Source organism: Hyperolius riggenbachi, chromosome 10, assembly GCF_040937935.1.
Source record: "Hyperolius riggenbachi isolate aHypRig1 chromosome 10, aHypRig1.pri, whole genome shotgun sequence".
NCBI classification, from domain to species: Eukaryota; Metazoa; Chordata; class Amphibia; order Anura; family Hyperoliidae; genus Hyperolius; species Hyperolius riggenbachi.
Window position 1 is genome coordinate 43,957,903 of NC_090655.1, and position 21,535 is coordinate 43,979,437.

The window sequence follows — 21,535 nt, forward strand, 5'->3', positions numbered from 1 at the left end:
TGCTATATAGTCTGCTATATAGTCACCCCGAACAGGGTGATGTTCTGCAGAACCCGAACAGTGGCAAACACTGTTCGCCCAACACTACTGGGAGGGAACGCAGATTTTAGTACCTAAACACACGATACAACATGTTTTCCGGGGTCGGACTCTGAGGCACATACAGATGGTCCCGATCATCATCCTCATCATACAACTCTTCTCCTGAGTCTGACCCACCCACCACCTCTGCCACCCCAACATCCCCAGACACAGACCCCTCATCGTCCTCAACATTAACTTGGGATGCTGGCCTGAGCCAGACCTCCTCCTCCACATCAGGCCCCATCATCTCCTCAATGGCAGCCCTCATTAATCGCTCTGGCGACGGACTGATGGACACAACGTTCTCCTCCGGGGAGGGCTGCTGCTGACCACTGGCTGCTGGGGTGGATGTTATAGCTTGCGTGGGGCGTTGGCTGTTGCTGTTGTTGGGAGTGCTGCTCACAGCGGAGGTCTCTGGGGAACTCATGTTGAGCTCATATAGTGGTTGACGGTGAGTGGAGTATTACTGATCCCAGCAATATACACACTGACTGGCAGAGTACGCAATGCTATATAGTGTGGCTGAGCGGTGTACACAGAGTGGCAGTAAACACAATGCTATATAGTCTGGCTGAGCGAGCGGTGTACTACTGTTCCCAGCAGAATCAGAGTGGCAGTAAACAATGGTATATAGTCTGGCTGAGCGGTGTACACAGAGTGTCAGTAAACAATGGTATATAGTCTGGCTGAGCGAGCGGTGTACTACTGTTCCCAGCAGAATCAGAGTGGCAGTAAACAATGGTATATAGTCTGGCTGAGCGGTGTACACAGAGTGTCAGTAAACAATGGTATATAGTCTGGCTGAGCGAGCGGTGTACTACTGTTCCCAGCAGAATCAGAGTGGCAGTAAACAATGGTATATAGTCTGGCTGAGCGGTGTACACAGAGTGTCAGTAAACAATGGTATATAGTCTGGCTGAGCGGTGTACACACAATGCTATATAGTCTGCTATATAGTGTCAGTAAACAATGGTATATAGTCTGGCTGAGCGAGCGGTGTACTACTGTTCCCAGCAGAATCAGAGTGGCAGTAAACAATGGTATATAGTCTGGCTGAGCGGTGTACACAGAGTGTCAGTAAACAATGGTATATAGTCTGGCTGAGCGAGCGGTGTACTACTGTTCCCAGCAGAATCAGAGTGGCAGTAAACAATGGTATATAGTCTGGCTGAGCGGTGTACACAGAGTGTCAGTAAACAATGGTATATAGTCTGGCTGAGCGGTGTACACACAATGCTATATAGTCTGCTATATAGTGTCAGTAAACAATGGTATATAGTCTGGCTGAGCGAGCGGTGTACTACTGTTCCCAGCAGAATCAGAGTGGCAGTAAACAATGGTATATAGTCTGGCTGAGCGGTGTACACAGAGTTTCAGTAAACAATGGTATATAGTCTGGCTGAGCGGTGTACACAGAGTGTCAGTAAACAATGGTATATAGTCTGGCTGAGCGGTGTACACAGAGTGGCAGTAAACACAATGCTATATAGTCTGGCTGAGCGAGCGGTGTACTACTGTTCCCAGCAGAATCAGAGTGGCAGTAAACAATGGTATATAGTCTGGCTGAGCGGTGTACACAGAGTGTCAGTAAACAATGGTATATAGTCTGGCTGAGCGGTGTACACAGAGTGTCAGTAAACAATGGTATATAGTCTGGCTGAGCGGTGTACACAGAGTGGCAGTAAACACAATGCTATATACTCTGGCTGAGCGAGCGGTGTACTACTGTTCCCAGCAGACACAGAACAGTGAACAGAATGCTATATAGTGTGGCTGAGCGAGCGGTGTACCACTATTCCCAGCAGACACAGAACAGTGAACAGAATGCTATATAGTGTGGCTGAGCGGGCGGTGTACCACTATTCCCAGCAGACACAGAACAGTGAACAGAATGCTATATAGTGTGGATGAGCGAGCGGTGTACCACTATTCCCAGCAGACACAGAACAGTAAACAGAATGCTATATAGTGTGGCTGAGCGAGCGGTGTACCACTATTCCCAGCAGACACAGAACAGTGAACAGAATGCTATATAGTGTGGCTGAGCGAGCGGTGTACCACTATTCCCAGCAGACACAGAACAGTGCACAGAATGCTATATAGTGTGGCTGAGCGAGCGGTGTACCACTATTCCCAGCAGACACAGAACAGTAAACAGAATGCTATATAGTGTGGCTGAGCGAGCGGTGTACCACTATTCCCAGCAGACACAGAACAGTAAACAGAATGCTATATAGTGTGGCTGAGCGAGCGGTGTACCACTATTCCAAGCAGACACAGAACAGTGAACAGAATGCTATATAGTGTGGCTGAGCGAGCGGTGTACCACTATTCCCAGCAGACACAGAGTGGCAGTAAACAGAATGCTATATAGTGTGGCTGAGCGAGGTACACAGAGTGGCAGTAAACAGAATGCTATATAGTGTGGCTGAGCAAGCGGTGTACTACTATTCCCAGCAGACACAGAGTGGCAGTAAACAGAATGCTATATAGTGTGGCTGAGCGAGGTACACAGAGTGGCAGTAAACAGAATGCTATATAGTGTGGCTGAGCAAGCGGTGTACTACTGTTCCCAGCAGTGACACAATGACAGGGGGGACCCTGGCTAGCGTGGCTGGAGCGCGAACTACCCTGCCTGCCTACCCAAAGCTAAACCCACAGACAAATGGCGGAGATATGACGTGGTTCGGGTATTTATTTACCCGAACCACGTGACCGTTCGGCCAATCAGAGCGCGTTCGGGTCCGAACCACGTGACCCGTTCGGCCAATCACAGCGCTAGCCGAACGTTCGGGGAACGTTCGGCCATGCGCTCTTAGTTCGGCCATATGGCCGAACGGTTTGGCCGAGCACCGTCAGGTGTTCGGCCGAACTCGAACATCACCCGAACAGGGTGATGTTCTGCAGAACCCGAACAGTGGCGAACACTGTTCGCCCAACACTAGTGACATGTGACATGATGAGATAGACATGTGTATGTACAGTGCCTAGCACACAAATAACTAGGCTGTGTTCCTTTTTTTCTTTCTCTGCCTGAAAGTGTTAAATATCAGGTGTGTAAGTGGGTGACTCAGTCCTGACTCAGACAGGAAGTGACTACAGTGTGACCCTCACTGATAAGAAATTCCAACTATAAAACACTTTCCTAGCAGAAAATTGCTTCTGAGAGCAAGAAAGAGATAACAAGGTGAATTTCTTATCAGTGAGGGTCACACTGTAGTCACTTCTTTCTCAGACAGAGAAAGAAAAAAAGGAGCACAGCATAGTTATTTGTGTGCTAGGCACTGTACATACACATGTCTATCTCATCATGTCACATGTCACCTCAGGTATCCTTTAACCATTTCTCCCAGGGTAAAATGAACTATAAATGACTTGTTTCCTTTGTTGCCTACAGTAGGTAGTGAAAATCTGACAGGTTTTGATGTTGAACTAGTCCATCTCCTCATGGGGGATTCTCAGGTATTTATTTGCAAAAGCACTTATTGAATGGCAGTTACACAGTCCAACTGCCAAAATAGTGCGCAAATGAGTAGGGAGGCTGGCCAGCTTCTTTATATATATATCTTTTTTTTAAGTACCCATTAATAATCTGATTTTGGTCATCTGGGCCCACCAACGAAAGGGGAAAATGATAAGCAATTTGGTGGAACAAAATAATCATTCCGTAATTCAGGTCAACGGAGCGATCGATAGAACGACTGTTTGACATTGATTGAAACCCTTAACAACACCTGATCCAATCGATCAGGAGATAGGGAAGCAGGAAATTTGGGCGCATGAGGCAGATGGACAAAAAGGGCGCCGCCATTCACTCCCATAATAAATATCGTTTAATCGGCGCCCAACAGGAAAAAAGGGCGCCGGAGAAAAATAACGTTTTAAAAGCGGCGCCCGGAGACTTTTAATGTTTTATAACTGTTTCTCATGATTACACATTATTTAATGATTTATAATTTTTAAAACATTATTTTTAAACGAAAAACAGTACAATATTTTTAAAACATTACTTTTAAACGAAAAACCGTACAATTTTTTTTTTGTTTTTTTTACATTTTTAAACGAAAAACCGCACCATATTTTTTTAAAACGTTATTAATGCTTATCACAGGGGGGTCTTAGGTTTAGGCACCACCAGGGGGGTCTTAGGTTTAGGCACCAACAGGGCGGTCTTAGGTTTAGGCACCAACAGGGGGGTCTTAGGTTTAGGCACCAACAGGGGGGTCTTAGGTTTAGGCACCAACAGGGGGGTCTTAGGGTTAGGCACCAACAGGGGGGTCTTAGGTTTAGGCACCAACAGGGAGGTCTTAGGGTTAGGCACCACCAGGGGGGTCTTAGGGTTAGGCACCAACAGGGGGGTCTAGGGGTTAGGGATAGGTACAGGGAGGGTTCTGTGTGAGAGTAGGGTTAGGTATAGCTTTAGTAAAATTCTTATTAATGTTTTATAAAACGTTATTATAAATTTCAATTTTTAAACAGGGAAGATTAACGTTTTTAAAATTGCCGATTTTATACACATTATTTAATGATTTATAACTTTATAAAACATTATTTTTAAACGAAATATAACACAAATTTTTTTTAAACGTTATTCATGATTATCTTTTAAAACCCTGCGCCCTTTTTTCCCGGCGCCCTTTTTTAACGTATGCCAGGAGATAGTACCATTGCTGGGCACCTTTAGGGAGTGCTTTTGTAAAAAATAAGGTTAATACTGAGAAATAAATCCCCCATGAGGAGATCGACTAGTCCAAAATCTGTAAGTGACAGCAATATAGGAAAAGGGTCATTTATATAGCATTTTACTCTTTTTCATAATAGTGGTCCTTTAAAAAGTTGGTTGTGGGTGATGAGGGGCTGCTGTCTTGGCCCCTGGTAATTTATACGAAGCAATTACAGTTTTTATTTCCCTCCTTTTACAGTAAGTACAACATCTTCGTAGAGGATATCATGGTGCGAGATGTCCGCTATGTTTCCTCCCATTGCACCTATGGAGACTTACTGAATGTCCTGAAGACTTGCACCCACAAAGCACTCCCTCTAGTGGAGTCACCAGGTAAGACCATGGTGTGGCAAACCTGCCTAAAGGCGTTAAGCTAGAGATTATGGTGGCCCATAGCAATACTTTCATGGGGCCATCAGATGCAGGCTCTCTTGAGCAATACCACCTGCCTGGGCTGGTTCTCTCATGAAGCAAGGTGAAACACTTGCATCAGGCGCAGAGATTACAGGGCAGCATGTCTGTGTTTACACTAACATCATGCATGCAGTCAGAGTAGGAGGAGAAGAGAGAGGAGAGCGAGGTGAAGAGGTCATCATTGCGAAAAAGCAGCTTGTTGTGCTGTGTGAGGAATCTGACAGTGAGTGAGGAGGGGGGAGGCAGGAGAGCAGCAGTGTGTCATTTGACTTGCACAGCAGAAAGGAGGAGGTGGCACTGCTGTCCTGACTAAGGAGGAATGGAGGACTGCTGACTGGCTGAGGGTGAGCAGTCTGTTTGCCACAGACTCACAGTCAGCCAGTGTGCCATTGTGTTGAGCTGCAGCATGTCATGTGAGAACGTTAAATGAAGCATAGTAAATTGCTGGGTGCTGTGAGATCATTCCAAATTTGGGGGAGAAGAGGGGGGGGGGGTATTGGCACATCCTCACAAGTTTGCCTCAGGCAGCAACAAAGTCTAGAACCGGCCCTGCCCTACCCTATGGATGTGAGTTAATTGGACAATTTACATCTTCACTGTAGTGAATACATCAATTACCACCTGGGCCCCCTCTGCTCCAGGGTCCAATAGCGGCTGCTATGGCTATTGCTATGCCTAAAGCCGAGGAAATGGTTCCAAAGGGCCAGCAATGAAATGTGGGATGTTACTGTGAGCCCATTGTGGGACAACTTTCATTGTTATGGACTCATTGAAGCAGAAGAACTTACAACAAATGGCAAGTGTTTGGGACAATGAATTACTGCAAGATTGTTCCACTAGTCACGGGCCTAGAATTTGAATCTCCACTCAGAAGCTGCTGCATCAGTAAAGTTTTACCGTCCCGGAACAAATCTTAAAGCAAACCGGGGCTTTGGATGGTCCAGAGACTTCCCAGATGCTCCTAGAGTCCACCAGGACATTGACGAGGGCGTGCAGACTGTTCATGCACATGTCCAGTGGAACAAAGCCATTTGTGGCCCAAAGGAACCTATCTGTCTTGCTATTGCTCGCTAGGCATAGAGTAGAGGGTCCCTCCATTGGAACTGTGGGCTGAAACCAGAAAGCTTTTAGATCATCCAGAGGCTTCCCACTACTGAGTGGGGAGGGATGAGGCACAGAAGACAAGACAAGACAAGACAAATAACATTTATATTGCGCTTTTCTCCTTGCGGACTCAAAGCGCCAGAGCAGAGCAGCAGCCACTAGGGCGCGCTCTTTTGGCAGTAGCAGTGTAAGGGAGACTTGCCAAAGGTCTCCTACTGAATTAGTGCTGGCTTACTGAACAGGCAGAGCCGAGATTCGAACCCTGGTCTCCTGTGTCAGAGGCAGAGCCCTTAACCATTACACCATCAGCCAACAGAACAATATAAAACAATGAAAACTGCTTAAAATGGGGAGGTAGTGGTGCAATTTACCTTCCCTAAAGAAAACAGCCAATGGCAACTTGATTTAAACAAGATGAGAGAATGATACGAGTGCCTCCAAGAATCTCTTGGAGGCGCTCGTAACGTTCTATACTCAACTATTGGGTACTTGCTTTTGGGTATCATTGACCTGAGGAAGTGGGTAAAGTCCACAAAACGTGTTGTCATACCCTTGTTTTTGGTATAAATACATTGGCCTCAATTCACTAAGATCATGCTGGAGATAATAAGGCAAGAGAAAACCTTCCACCACACAGTGAGAGAGTTATCTTATCTCTTCATTTCTGTAGTTAATTTACCTCCTCTGTAGTTATTTCCACATGCAGTTAATAAACAGCCTGCCTTTAACAGTGGAGTTATTTTAAGGCTTGAAGAGTTAACTTAAAGACAGAATAATTAACTTTAGGTTTGCCTGAGGTAAAATGTTTCCTGAATACGACATGCCTCATCACCATGGTGACCACTCTAGAAATGTTATTAAAGACAGGAGATAAGCTTAGTGAATTGAGGCCATTGTCTTGTTTAACTCAAGTCACCATTGGCTTTTTTTTCTTCAGGAGAGGTGAGTCTCACCACTGCCTCTCCACTTTAAGCTGTTTTTAATTGTTTTAAATTGTTAGGCGCCTCCAACCCCTTCCCATAATAATTTACAATTCTATTGGAGTTAGTTGTTTTTATCAGCTCGGTCTCCTCTCGGGGACTTGGCTCATAACCAGGAGTGCAACCTGTGAGGGTTTTCTCATACCGGTGGCGGGAAGTCCACCGTTTGCCTGATTAGTGGTTGCAACATGAAAAGTGAGAGTAAATCTAATTATTATCATCATTACCTATTGTTTTTATATATGACACTATTGGTTCCTGTTTTTCTCTTTTGTGTGTCTTTTGGTTCCTGGATTGTCCGGTTCCATCTGCCTTTTCAAATCCCACTACTGAGGAAACTGACTTTTTTCTTTCTAAGTAACTTCAGGTGTCCTTTAAGGAATGGCCCTTACACATAATAACAGTATCCTTTCAAAATAGAGCTTGGTGTAATTGCCTTCTTAAAACAGAAGGAAATTTGCAATAATTCAGCTATAAGTGAACATTTGTGGTTACCCACAATGCACTACTGCTTAATATGCAAACTATCCCTTTTCGCCCTTGGTAAGCCAAGCAAGCATCCAGAACCGCTGGTGTATAGCAAGCCTATAGCTTTAAGTTTTACACAGCCATATCAAACCCACATGTAGACAGCCTGTTTTGGACTTTTGGTCCTCATCAGTACATGGCAGGGATTGATAAGGCTGTATGAGATAAGGCTTGGACCAGTACAACAGAGTAACCAAGCAGCTCAGGGTGACTCAAACTACTAGGAATGTATAGGGGGATAAAAGGGACCAAAAAGCCCTCCTACTAAAAAAGCAAAGCTATAACTGAATTATTGCAAATTTCCTTCTGTTTTAAGAAGGCAATTACACCAAGCTTTGCTTTATTTAGTAGGAGGGCTTTTTGGTCCCTTTTATCCCCCTATACATTCCTAGTAGTTTGGGTCACTCTGAGCTGCTTGGTTACTCTGTTGTTCAAAATAGAGCTCTGTGTGAGGTTGTGAGGACCCAGAGCTGCCGCCTGTTGTACTGCCTGACTTCTATAACTGTTCCATAGAATAGGTATTTGTTTCTTTACCTGATAAGCTTTGAAGTACTCCTCACAAGCTACTTTCCATTTTTTTTAGTAGTTTTATGATTACTTATTATTATTAATGACCTCAGGCATCTGATAAGACTCCACTCAAAGTGAGGTCAATACTGCATTTCAGTTTTCAAGAGGTAAATAAAAGAGGTGTGTGTGTGTGCACTGCCCAAAATCAATAATAGATGGTAAAGGTGCAGTGTGCCAAAGTGTACTATACCTTAAGTCAGTGGCGTAACTACTAATTTGCGGGGCGTCTCAGTGAAACTTTGATGCCCCTCCCAATGTTCACACCCCTTCCCTTGCCTCCCTGTGGTACCCTTCACAGCCTTAGGGCCCATCTCACAGGGGACATAGAGCAGGTGTGGCCATCAGCAGGGGCAAACGCAGGATTTTTAAGGGGGGGGTTCCTGAAAGGTCCAGAAGCACGTATGTCCCGAGTGCTTCCGAATACAGGTGGCTCCATACTGCCCATGCACAAAAGTGCGCTGACGTATTACGGAGCTGCCTATCTTTGGAAGTACTCAAGGACACTAGTGTTTCTGAGGGCTTCTGGTAGCAGCAAATGTGAACGGGGTACAGCGCTGGAACAACTCCCCGAGAGAGGAACGGGAGATAGACTTAGTTTGGACAATTCAGTGGAATATGCTACATAGTTTCACATACCACAAGCGATACCCATATGATGCAGGGATATATGCATCTGCGGAAGATGGCGGCGCTATATAAATACTAAATAATAATATTTTGCCTCACCAGAATTGCACTTTTATTTAGCTTTCCTGTATGACAAGAACACACAGCCAGCCAGCACTAGGGGAAGAGGGAAACAAAGGTGAATGAGGGAGGGCTGGTGCACACCAAGAGTGCTTCTGAGCGTTTTTCAAATCAACAGTGATTTGAAAAGCGCTTGGCTAATGTTACCCTCTGTGGGTGTTCCCACAGCAGCGTTGTGATTTTTTTCAAAATCGCAGGTATACTGCATGTAGCATGTTTTTGAGCAATTCATTCAAAAATCGCTCTGAAAATCACTTCACAAAATCACACTCACAAATTGCTAGCGATTGCTATTGTCATTTTGGCGTTGCACTAGCCCAGAGAGAGGAGTGGAGAAATTGAGAATAGCCTGAGATGGAGCAGAGAACTTATCTGTATTGAAGTCCCACATCACACAGGCTACTTGCCTGTAATCGGACTCCTGTCCCTGTCAGTCTCTCACACAAGTCAGAAAGAAGCCCTCCTGTAATCTAGGGACTGTCAAAAACTTTTCAGCTTGTTATCCACACCTTATCCACACATGCAGTCATAACAATGGGGAGAGACCAGACAGATGTTTGCCCACAGACCCTGAGTCCAGGCAAGCTCTGCATCATGCTGTGCATATTTACCAGCTTGCCTGCACTCTAATTTCATCATGTCTGACACTTCTGTGCTGTGGAGAGTCCAGGACTCCATAATCAACATTCTCTCACTGCAGGCTGCATCTTCTTGTGAGGGTTGTGAGGGAAGCTCGGCTGCCTCTCTCATTCTATTAGCTGGAGGGAGGCACCAGAAGTAAGAAGGGAGGGAGAATGAGGCTGTTTATATTATGCGGGCTTCCCTGGCTGAATACACAGCTCAGTGCAGGGGGGAGGTTCCAGACACCCGGAATAGCCCCCTGAGTTCGCCAGTGATCAGTATCTTCACACTCATCACAAGTGTAGCCAGACACCTGATAGATAATAAGAAAAAGGCCTATAAATTATATATATATGTATATACCGGCGTATAACACGGCTGGGCGTATAAGATAAACCAACCCCCCCCCCCCCCCCCCCCAACTTTTCCAGTTAAAACAGAGTTTGGGATATACTCGCCGTATAAGACTACCCCTCTTCCAACGCACACCACATAAAAAAAAAAAATAATCATATACCGGTGCTATGTATGAGCAGATACTGGTGCTGTACTGTATGTGCTACCCAGTATATAACAGTATATAAGCGATTGACTGGTTGGACTGGTCAACTCTCCCTCTCCCTAAGCGGATTGGTCAGCTCTCTTAGTCTACCCGTTTATCAGAGCGGTATGGAAGAATAGATAGTGCTGTGCCCATAAAACACGCCTCTTTCACCCTTCTGGCCCGCCCTTGTATCCAGTTTACCTCCTTCTCTGCCTCTCAGATCTCGCACATGTGCACCTGCGCAGCTTCACTACAGTCCTCAGCAGCGAGATCTGAGCGTCGGTAACAGGATAGAGCGTATCACCCGGCATCAATGACACCCGGTGTATAAGACGACCCCTGACTTTTCAGATGATTTTCAAGTGTTAAAAAATAGTCTTATACGCCAGAATATACTATATATATATATATATATATATATATATATATATATAGATAGATATATATATATATATATATTTATACATAGATAGATAGATAGATAGATAGATAGATAGATAGATAGATAGAGAAGAAGATGGTAAAATTGTGCATTAATTGGCTAATTTTCCCACCTCCATACAGTACGAGAGATTACCTACATAATCTGTTCATAGTATTCGGAATTTGCGGACCATCATACTACATGGAAGTAGTAAAATTGGCCAGTCGTTAGCCAATTAAAGTTGGATGAATGTACCTGACTGGGTTGGCCGCTAAGAATTAAACTATACAACTATAACTATAAAATTTGCTGAGCGATTGGTTACAAACGATTCTTCGTATGAATGATCAGAAATGATTGTTTGTGACCACTAATGGGAAAAAAAAGATCTCCTAACCAATCCGATCAGATTAATGAAATAGATCTGATTTGTTGGATTAATCCCGTCAATCTGATTGGATTGGTTAGGAGATTTTTGTCTATTAGTGGTCCCAAATAATCATTTCCGATTGATCATATGAATAACAGTTTGTAAATGATCGTTTGGCAAATTGTATCGTTAGTGGAGACCTTAAAGTGAACCCGAGGTGAGCGTGATATGGAGGCTGTAATATTTATTTCTTTTTAAACAATACCAGTTGCCTGGCAGTCCTGCTGATCTATTTGGCTGCAGTAGTGAACTGAATTACACCAGAAACAAGCATGCCGCTAATCTTGTCAGTTCTGACAATATTGTCACAAACCCCCGACCTGCTGCATGCTTGTTCAGGGTCTATGGTTGAAAGTATTAGAAGCAGAGGATCAACAGGGCAGCCAGGCAACTGGTATTGCTTAAAAGGAAATAAATATGGCAGCCTCCATATTATTCTCACCTCGGGTTCCCTTTAGAGAGGAAGCCCTAGAGCACTGAAGAGGATTATGCACCATTCCTGAAGTGTTGCTAAAGTTGTTAAAGTAATAATGCAGATTTTTTTTTTAATTAAATCTGTGTCATGATTGTAATTAACCACTTCACCACTGAGGGGGTTTTACCCCTTGAGTACCAGAGCAATTTTCACCTTTCAGCGCTCCTTCCATTCATTCGTCTATAACTTTATCATTACTTATCACAATTAAATTAACTATATCTTGTTTTTTTCGCCACCAATTAGGCTTTCTTTAGGTGGGACATTATGCCAAGAATTATTTTATTCTAAATATGTTTTAATGGGAAAATAGGAAAAATGTGGGAAAAAATTTATTATTTTTCAGTTTTCGGCCATTATAGTTTTTAAATAATGCATGCTACTGTAATTAAAACCCATGAAATGTATTTGCCCATTTGTCCCGGTTATAAAACCATTTAAATTATGTCCCTATCACAATATTTGGCGTTAGCTGGTCATCAAGAGGTTAATTACAAGAAAAAAAAATGGGGAGTGTGGGAGGTAATGAGTTAATTTTTTGTGTATAAGTAATGAATTTGTATGTGAAAAATGATTTAGGGTGTAGTTTTACTATTTGGCCACAAGATGGCAACAGTAACTTTTTGTTTAATGTGACCTCCAAGCGTCCTTCCGGACGCTTGGAGTAAGTACTAGGAGGCTGGGTACGTTTTTTTTTTTTTTTTCACAATGATCACGCTGCTTAGCGGAAAAGCAGCAGATCATTGCGGGGCTTAGATCAACGAACCGGAATGGATTTTCCCGTTCATTGATCTCCGGGCGAGCCGCGGCCGGCATGTTTACGAGCGTGAGTGCGCGCTAGAGCGATCGGGAGCGCAGGCAGCGGCGGGAGCGCGGAAAGTACGGATTTCTCTGTCCCTGGGGGTTAAAGGATGGAAAAAGGGACGGAGACATTCGTACGGGGGGGGGGGGGGGGGTTAAAGGGGTTAAATACTGTCTATCCCTAGCCATTAGGGATGATCAATCAGATGCAAATATTTCAGAGTTTATTCAAACTCTTGCAGATGTTTATGCAAATATATGCAGCTTGAAAATGGATGGTCCAAACAAGTGCCACCCAGTTTTGATCTGATTGGCTCATTTTCAAGCTGCATAAAATTTGCATAAACTTGGAAATATTTGCATCTCATTGATCATCCCTACTAGCCATGTTTTCCTGCTTAACGTCCTCATCACAACTTTCCTCGGTAAACCTTTATGAAATGAAGTTCTGAGTGAGTAGTTGGAGGTGATGGTGGTTGGGACGGTGAAAAGACCGATGTATCGCAGAGTATTGTGAAGAAGCTGCTAGAAGATATTTCTTGTCTCGTAGAGTGTATGGTGCTTCTCGGGTCCATCGAGCGCTCAGAGATCACAGCTCTGCTGGACAGAGTGCTGAGTAAGGAGAGGAGATTCAAGATGGCGTCCCCTCCGTACAAAGGCCACGTGCTGTCAAAGTCAGGAGGAGGCAAGAGGGAATCCTTCCGGTACGTAGATGACGAGGAGATCGGCTGTGAGGAGGAGGAGAAGAAAGAGGTGAGGAAACAGGAGCATTGTAATTCTATTACTCATTTTGCTTCCACTGTAAAATACAATCATTTTCCCTGCACGACTTGCAAAACTGAGAGAGCCACAATTTTTTTTTTACTTTAAACTCAGGGGTGTAGCAATAGGGGTTGCAGAGGTTGCGGCCGCATCGGGGCCCTTGGGCCAGAGGGGCCCCAAAGGGCCCTCCCTCAACCACAGTATTCAACCACAGTATTATCTCTCTATTGGTCCTGTGCTCATAATAATAACTTCTATAGATACTTTGAATAGTGGTAATCATTAACAAACTGTTCCCCATCCCCTTCTTGCACCTCTGACACTGTAGTTGCCATTGGCAGGTTTTGGTGTGCCGTATCAATTGCTATGTATAGAGTGCTTGGGGGGCCCCATTGTAAAACTTGCATCGGGACCCACAACTCCTTCGCTACGCCACTGTTTAAACTGGGCCTGAACTCTTACACAGGACACAAGGGAAACCTAGAGAAAAGCACCCTGTGTGTATTTATTGAGAAGAGCCTGTCTAATCCCCCCCTCATCTGTAGGTATCTGTGTTTGAGACAAGAAGAGACAGAGCGCACTCAGCGGAACAGTACAGAAGTAGATTGGGTGAATTCAGAATAATCTCACCTCTAGAAGTTGCTGGCGAGCCTGTACAGGAGTAGCCAGCGTGTAGGCTTTTATCCCTCTAGCCAGGGATCAGGCACAAAGGCAGCTGGATTCCTCCTTCACTCGGATGGTTGTTGCCAGGCAGCGAGCGGCTCTGAGGTTGTACACCCTGTCTGTGTGCGAGTCCGCTATATGCGGTCGCAAAAACATGTCGTGGTGGATTTCGAAGCATCAGCTCCAGGACTGAGGAATCTAAAAGCAAAGCTCCTGATAAAATACCCCAATGGCAGCTCAAGAAGCAGCAGGAGTTTCTTCAAATTGATATTGATCAAGAAGAATTGGAAAAAGCATTCAGATCTTTGAAAAGATCCTCTCATTGTGTTTCTCACCACGAGACTCTATTTACATAAACTTGGCAATGGTATATGACATCAGATAAAATATCAAAGTTTGATAATAAGGTATCTTCATTATGTTGGAGGAATTGTAACCAAATAGGCTCAATACCTCATGTATTTTGGTCTTGCCCTAAAATTCAGAAATTGTGGGAAGAGATAGAACATTTTCTAAAACGATTGCCAATGACATTAACTCAAATAAAGGTATGGCTTTATTCCATCTACAAACCAAGGACTTGCCTCCTAGGGAAAGGTTGATCTATAATCACACCTTTATTGTCACCAAAATGCTCATAGTAGCAAATTGGAAATTACCAATTATACCAACACTGAAAGAAATACTTAAAAAAGTCGATTCAAATCTTAAAGCTGAAAAATCATGGGCTATCAGGTGTGGAAACATACAGGCTTTTCTAAACATGGCAAGTCTATGGCCTTCCATCTATCCAGACAGAGTCCAAACTATTAGATATCTAATTATTACTGCAATACCTCTCACAAGTAACTATACAAACTCTGATGTTTTCTCATAAATTCTGTAGTTCTATGGCCCCAGCTATTCTAATGATAGGAACAATTCCACTACATCAGCAGTAGGTCCTGTTGGACATTTGTAGTTTGTAGTTTAGTTTTTAGTTTTAGTTAAGGTTTAAATAAATATAGCTATACATCTGCAAATAATTTTATTTTAAACCATAATGGCATATTCACAATAATCTGATATTGATATATTGTCATATTTCTACTATTAATGAGAAATCAGCAAGTTGATATTAAACCACCATTTCACAAGTTGATACACTTCATAAGAACATCACCTATTTACTCAAGAAATGTAATAAGGCAGCATACCTTGATCTTTCTAATATAAATCAGATTACTATTTATGCATTAATGATGCATAGTGTTCAAAAGTTCTTATTATTTATATAAGAAAAGTCAGTTATGCGCCTTAGTTTTAAAAATACAATATAGTAATAGTATAATTGAAGACTATCCTGGAATCTCAGTAAGGAGGTTTCAGTCCCCCATTTTCCAGGAAATATATCTCCAGGTTAAGTGTTAATATTTAAGTTGTATTTTATTGAAAATGTTTTGGACACATTTTGAAAAATGTATAAGTGTGTATATGAAGATCATTTTACACTATACACTGTAATTATTCAATATTTTATTCCTTTGATGTAATTTTGATGTTGACGTTATTAAGATATGTCATTGAAATGACTGTGTTATAATTTAAAAAAAATTTCCATAAAAAATATTGAAACCTAAAAGCAAAGCTCCACGCTGCTCCATGAGTCTTTCACGGGCAGTTGGAGTGGTGGTCTAATTGTAATGCAGCAATGCATGTAGGAAAGAAGAAACGTAGGTAATCTGTAGGTAATCACAAGTGTTTGAGCTCTCAGCTGTGTCAGCACAGGAATTCAGCAGTCTCAACAGACACAGCTAATATGTAAACACAGGAGGTTAACCCTTTCTCTGCTTTCATGAAACCAGGAAGTAGATACAGTGCAGATTTATTGCAGGAGTTCTGTATGCTGTAACGTATGAAATGAAACAAAGAAAGGTTATTATGCTCTTGCGCCTCTTTTCAAAGCAGAAAGGAAGTTCTGAGTTCAGGTTCGCTTTAAGAGAGGGATAATTGCGAGTCCTTTCTAGTCATTTTTGTCCTTAAGGTACGACATGCCCCTCCTTCTCCACCCAAACACCCCTTCCACTCCACAGTACTGTAGCTGGTGCCTAATAATGAAAAGTAAGTCATCAAATAAAACTGAGTAAAATTTCTGTACAGGAAGCAAGTGCTTTTTCATAGAATTCACTCACTATATAAACAGCAGTTTCTAGGCCAAATGGCTGTCAAGACGTCAAGGTGGGAAAAATACTTTCCACCCAGGGGCATTGCTGGGATGTCATCAGGGGCGGCACCACCATAGAGGCAAAGAGGGCAATAGCCCCAGGGCCCTGAGCACTGCCGAGCCCTCCCAGATCTCCACCAGGCTTGAGCTCCCAGGGCCCCTGCAAAGCTTTGTCTGCATAGCTACTCAGCAATCCTGGTACACTGCTCTATGCAGCCCATCCATGGGGAGCACCACTGTCTTCATCCCCGCTGCCTGCCTCTTCTCCATGACCCGTTACCTGTAGGTGGGGACCACAGACTGGAAAGGCACACCGAGACAGGTGAGTTACTATGCTGACAAAAATGGTGCAGGGCCCCTGGAAGCATAGTAAGATTGAGGGGGAGATGGGATGGATCAGGGGCCCTGAGGGGGGGGATATACTACAGGGGTGGGGGAGCCCAGATTAATTTTACCATGGGGCCCCCATAGTGGCTTGAACATGATCCAGATCACCTCCTGGCATGTAAGATGGAGAATATACACGGCACGGTGGGGTGCGCTTTACCACTGATATTCAGAAAGGTGTACATTTAAAAATGCTGCACTCTAATTTGGGCATAAATTACAAAAAAAAAAAGGGAGCATATCACGGTGGTAGTAGAATGTTGGTAAATCTACCGATATTCTACAACTTGATCTAATGAAATATTGGTAATATTTCCCCCCAGGCAACTAATAACCCTCCCCCCTGAACAACTAATAGCCCCCCCGGGCTACTAATAACCTCCCCCCCCCGCCAGGGCAACTAATAACCCCCCCAGGCGACTAATAACCCTCCCCCCTGGGCAACTAATAGCCCCCCCCCCGGCTACTAATAACCTTCCCCCCCCCGCCAGGGCAACTAATAACCCCCCCAGGCGACTAATAACCCTCCCCCAGGCAAATAATACCCCCCCGGCAACTAATAACCCTTCCCCCTGGGCAACAAATACCCCCCCCCCCCGGCTACTAATAACCTTCCCCCCCCCCCCCCCAGGGCAACTAATAAACCCCCCTGGCGACATAACCCTCCCCCGGGCAAATAATACCCCCCCGGCAACTAATAACCCTCCTCCCTGGGCAACTAATAACCCTCCCCCTGGGCAACTAATAACCCTCCCCCCGGGCAACTAATGACCCCCCAGGGCAAATAGTAACCCCCCCTCCAGGGAAACAAATAACCCTCCCACCCGGATAACTAACAACTCCCCGATGACGACTAACTTTAACCCCCCACCACAGAAATGGTCGTCCAGTGAATAGTGGGCACCGGGACCGCCCGCTATGCAACCTGCAGCTACTAATTGCGGACTTGTGGTAGCCGCAATTCACATAGCGGGAGGCTGCAGAGCCCACTATTTAGCATGCGCCCATTTTTGTTGCACTACAATTAGCTGCTCTGTCAGAAATTGCTCTGAAGATGGCAGCAGCATAGGAAAAAGGTCATTTACATTGCATTGTACCTCGTTACAATTGTGCCTCTCATGTGATTGTGTGTATATGGATATTACATCGTATCACAGTGGTCCTCGAAGAAGTTATTACTATGACTTTGTTATATGCTGGGCTATGTAAACAAAACAAAAAATGTAGTATGAACCGATCCGGATAGTATTCTGCAGTGAGTTTTAGTTGAATTCTCGCTCTACATGCGGCAGAAGCGGTGTTGCTGTATAGCGTTTCCGTTTAATTATGTCCAGCTGTGCCTTTATTTGCATGTTAATGTCTGGCGCATACAGATTCCTCCGCCTAAAGAAGACTTTCATTATCCTTGCCTGTGTTTTAATGAAAATCAAATATTATGTGGCCCCTCCTGGCTGCTCTGTCGCTATCAGACATGAATAGATAAAATCATTTCATGTAGATGAGTTATGAGAGGGGCGACACTCACGGAATGTATAAGCATCGTAAACCGACCAGCGGTGAGATGCGGAGAGAGCTGCGGCAGAACAGGACGGAATCAGGAAATTTGGGCGCCTGCAGCTAATGGACTATTTGGGCCCCCCATATGCGCTAATGCAAAATATCATCTCTTGGGCACCAAAGAAGAAATCTGGGCGCCGATAAATGTGGGTGTCTGGCCCGTCCAATCAAAATTTTTCGTTTTGAGAATCAGCGTTTAGATAAATACCGTTTTTGAAATTTGAGAATTATTACATCATAAATTATAATTTTGAACTTTATTATCTTAGAAATGTATCGCTTTTTTTGTATTAACGTTATTTGCAGTGGAAAAAGGGGGTTTTAGGGTTAGGGTTTAGGAAGGGGAGTTTTGGGTTAGGCAACACCAGGGAGGTCTTACAGTTAGGCACCAACGGAGGGGGGGGGGTGTTAGGGTCAGGCACCACCGGCAGAGATTAGTGTTAGGCACCACCAGGAGGTCTTAGGGTTAGGCACTATTGGGGGGGGGGGGGGGGGTATTAGGGTTAGGTACAACCAGGGGGTCTAGGGTTAGGCACCACCGGGGGGAGGCAGTTAGGGTTAGGCATCGATAGAGGGAGGCTTCTGTGTGAGAGTAGAGTTAGGTTTAGTTGTAGTACAATATCAGTAATATTTACCAGTGTTTTACTATGCTCATTACAACTGTAAATATAATTTTGTTTTCACTGTTATAGACAATATTTTGCTATTTTTATTACCGTTATTTTAACATATTTATTATTGTATATCAGGAGAAATGATAAAAATATTGTTATAGTCAGCAAAAACATGTAAAGAACAGCTGACTCTTGGGTGCATGCTAGAATACTTTTAATGTGAAAAATTGCTGTACAAAAATTACTTTACAAAAACACACATATACATGTACAAATACTAAGGACATATACCACATAAATTGTTAAAACAGGGACAATGGAGCCCTGAAAGAAGCCAAAAACCCAACACCCCAGAGCTTGATCTCTTAGAGGCTGCAGTCCTCCAAGAGAATATATTACGGGGTACATCCGGAGCTACTCGTATATGGAACTTAGTTCTGTCAGCTTCACAATTTTGGAAAAGAGCACCTCAGGTTAAACGCCACTTTTAGATTGTAGATGTATTAGCTGAGGTAATTATATATCCAGAAGATACATGTATTCAGTTCCTCATATCTCAAATGGATTCCAAAACCATCCCAACCATGTCTGTAATTATGGATAGCAAGGATTATTTTTCAATTAGACTCAATCGCAGTCGTGTAAGAAAGTCTGTGCCTATTGACTCTGTAGGAGGTATGGACTCAATCGCAGTCCCCAATGACACATAGACAAGTCTCCAAGTGATACTTCATAAAGGCATCAAAATCACAGTGGGTGATATGGAGTGATGAATCGATTCAAACAGGCATGGCAAAGCATAGATATGAACTGCACAGGTATGATGGAAACTGGCAGCAAGTGTCCTCAGCGAAGCAATCATAAGTGGCGATCAATACTGTTAGTGCGAAGCTCATGCACAGTAATCAACTGATATCCACATGCACACTGATTGACTGTAGTTAGTAGCGGGATGCAGCGTTCACAGTTCACAGTTCATAGTTACCATACCGCTGGTGTACAGAGTAGAGTTGGAGGTATGTTCCGGATGATCCAATTGGATGGTTAAGGGGTGTGGGGTGAGGCGTCAGACGCTATTATATCTGACATGTTTCGCCGTCTGACATAACGGCCTCTTCGGAGATTTGCGTCTACATATTGAAAGCGCCGAACCGCGAGTGATCAAGGCGTCTCGCCGGGGCCCGCCCACCTCCTTCCTGGAAGCCTCGGCCAATGAATCTTGGCCAGGCATGAGCGCCGGTCTCCGCCCACCACACACCGCACGTAGCAGCGCATATGGGTGTGCGTGCCATGCGCTCCACAGTGGGACGCAAATAGGAAGCGTCCCACTGACTGCAAGGAGAGGAGCGTCACCGCGAGAGACCCAACGGCCAGAAGTCGGCGCTTATGTTTACAATTTATAATGCTTACCAAACATAGTTAACCTCACAAACTAACAAAAACTCACAATTTAACGGAAAAAATTTTCTATACTAGACACTTCCTCAAATTACTTTCATAAATGAACAGAATCCTATTAGTTGAGACAGAAATGTTAATAATAGCAGAGTGGACATGAACCACACTAGACCTCTCTATATATATCTATTGCACACATAATAGGGCCCTCCAAAGAGATATTATAGGCTATTCTATACTTCCATATGTGTTTGCAAATGTCATGTACATAAGCACAACATATATACAGAGGGAAAGTGGATGAGACCACGAACGGTCAAATTGTTTCCCATAGGATTTGAATTTGAGTGAGGATAGTCAGGGACTTGGGCCCAAGAGAGGGAGAGTCAGTGAAAAGAAAGAAAGAAAGAACTGGATAGAGGTATGAGGGAAGGGGGAAGGGGGGGGGAAAGGGGGGGAGGGGAAGGAAGGGATAGAGGGTGGGTGGGTTCATGCCTACACGGGAAGAAAGGCACCATAGTGGACGGCATCATTGAGGCCCTTTCCTCTGGTCGCATCGAGGGTGAAGATCCACCTCAACTCCATCTGTAAAAGAACCTTATCTACATTACCTCCTCTTTCGTGTGGATGTGCTCTATCCAAACCTACAAAGCGGACAAAACTGGAGTCCCCTCTATGTGTCAAGTTGATGTGTCTCGAGATGGGGGACCTAAAGTTGCACCCCCCAATGTCGCCAACATGTTCTTTGATGCGTTCTTTGAACTTATAGTTGTGGTGGTTGTGTGTACTGTAGATACTTGCAGGTGGGGGGTGAGGTTGCACTCCCCAATGGACGTACTTGGAGGCTGCGCCATTTTGTAAATTGCAACACTACCTGCGTAATCTACTTAATGACATGCAGATGTGGATGCTTCTATGTAGGTAAGACTAATAGGGCGTTCAAAGAACGCATCAAAGAACATGTTGGCGACATTGGGGGGTGCAACTTTAGGTCCCCCATCTCGAGACACATCAACTTGACACATAGAGGGGACTCCAGTTTTGTCCGCTTTGTAGGTTTGGATAGAGCACATCCACACGAAAGAGGAGGTAATGTAGATAAGGTTCTTTTACAGATGGAGTTGAGGTGGATCTTCACCCTCGATGCGACCAGAGGAAAGGGCCTCAATGATGCCGTCCACTATGGTGCCTTTCTTCCCGTGTAGGCATGAACCCACCCACCCTCTATCCCTTCCTTCCCCTCCCCCCCTTTCCCCCCCCCCTTCCCCCTTCCCTCATACCTCTATCCAGTTCTTTCTTTCTTTCTTTTCACTGACTCTCCCTCTCTTGGGCCCAAGTCCCTGACTATCCTCACTCAAATTCAAATCCTATGGGAAACAATTTGACCGTTCGTGGTCTCATCCACTTTCCCTCTGTATATATGTTGTGCTTATGTACATGACATTTGCAAACACATATGGAAGTATAGAATAGCCTATAATATCTCTTTGGAGGGCCCTATTATGT

The 21,535-nt window shown here is 44.1% G+C and overlaps 1 protein-coding gene across 1 annotated transcript in view; it reads left to right on the top strand.

Moving 5' to 3' along the window:
* CLCN1 (chloride voltage-gated channel 1) overlaps positions 1 to 21,535 on the top strand; it is a 166,465-nt gene that overhangs the window by 119,524 nt on the left and 25,406 nt on the right. Inside the window, exons 16-17 of the mRNA XM_068255086.1 lie at positions 5,007 to 5,140; positions 12,996 to 13,198. Coding sequence (XP_068111187.1) covers positions 5,007 to 5,140; positions 12,996 to 13,198 — 337 coding nt within the window. The remainder of the gene's footprint in view (positions 1 to 5,006; positions 5,141 to 12,995; positions 13,199 to 21,535) is intronic.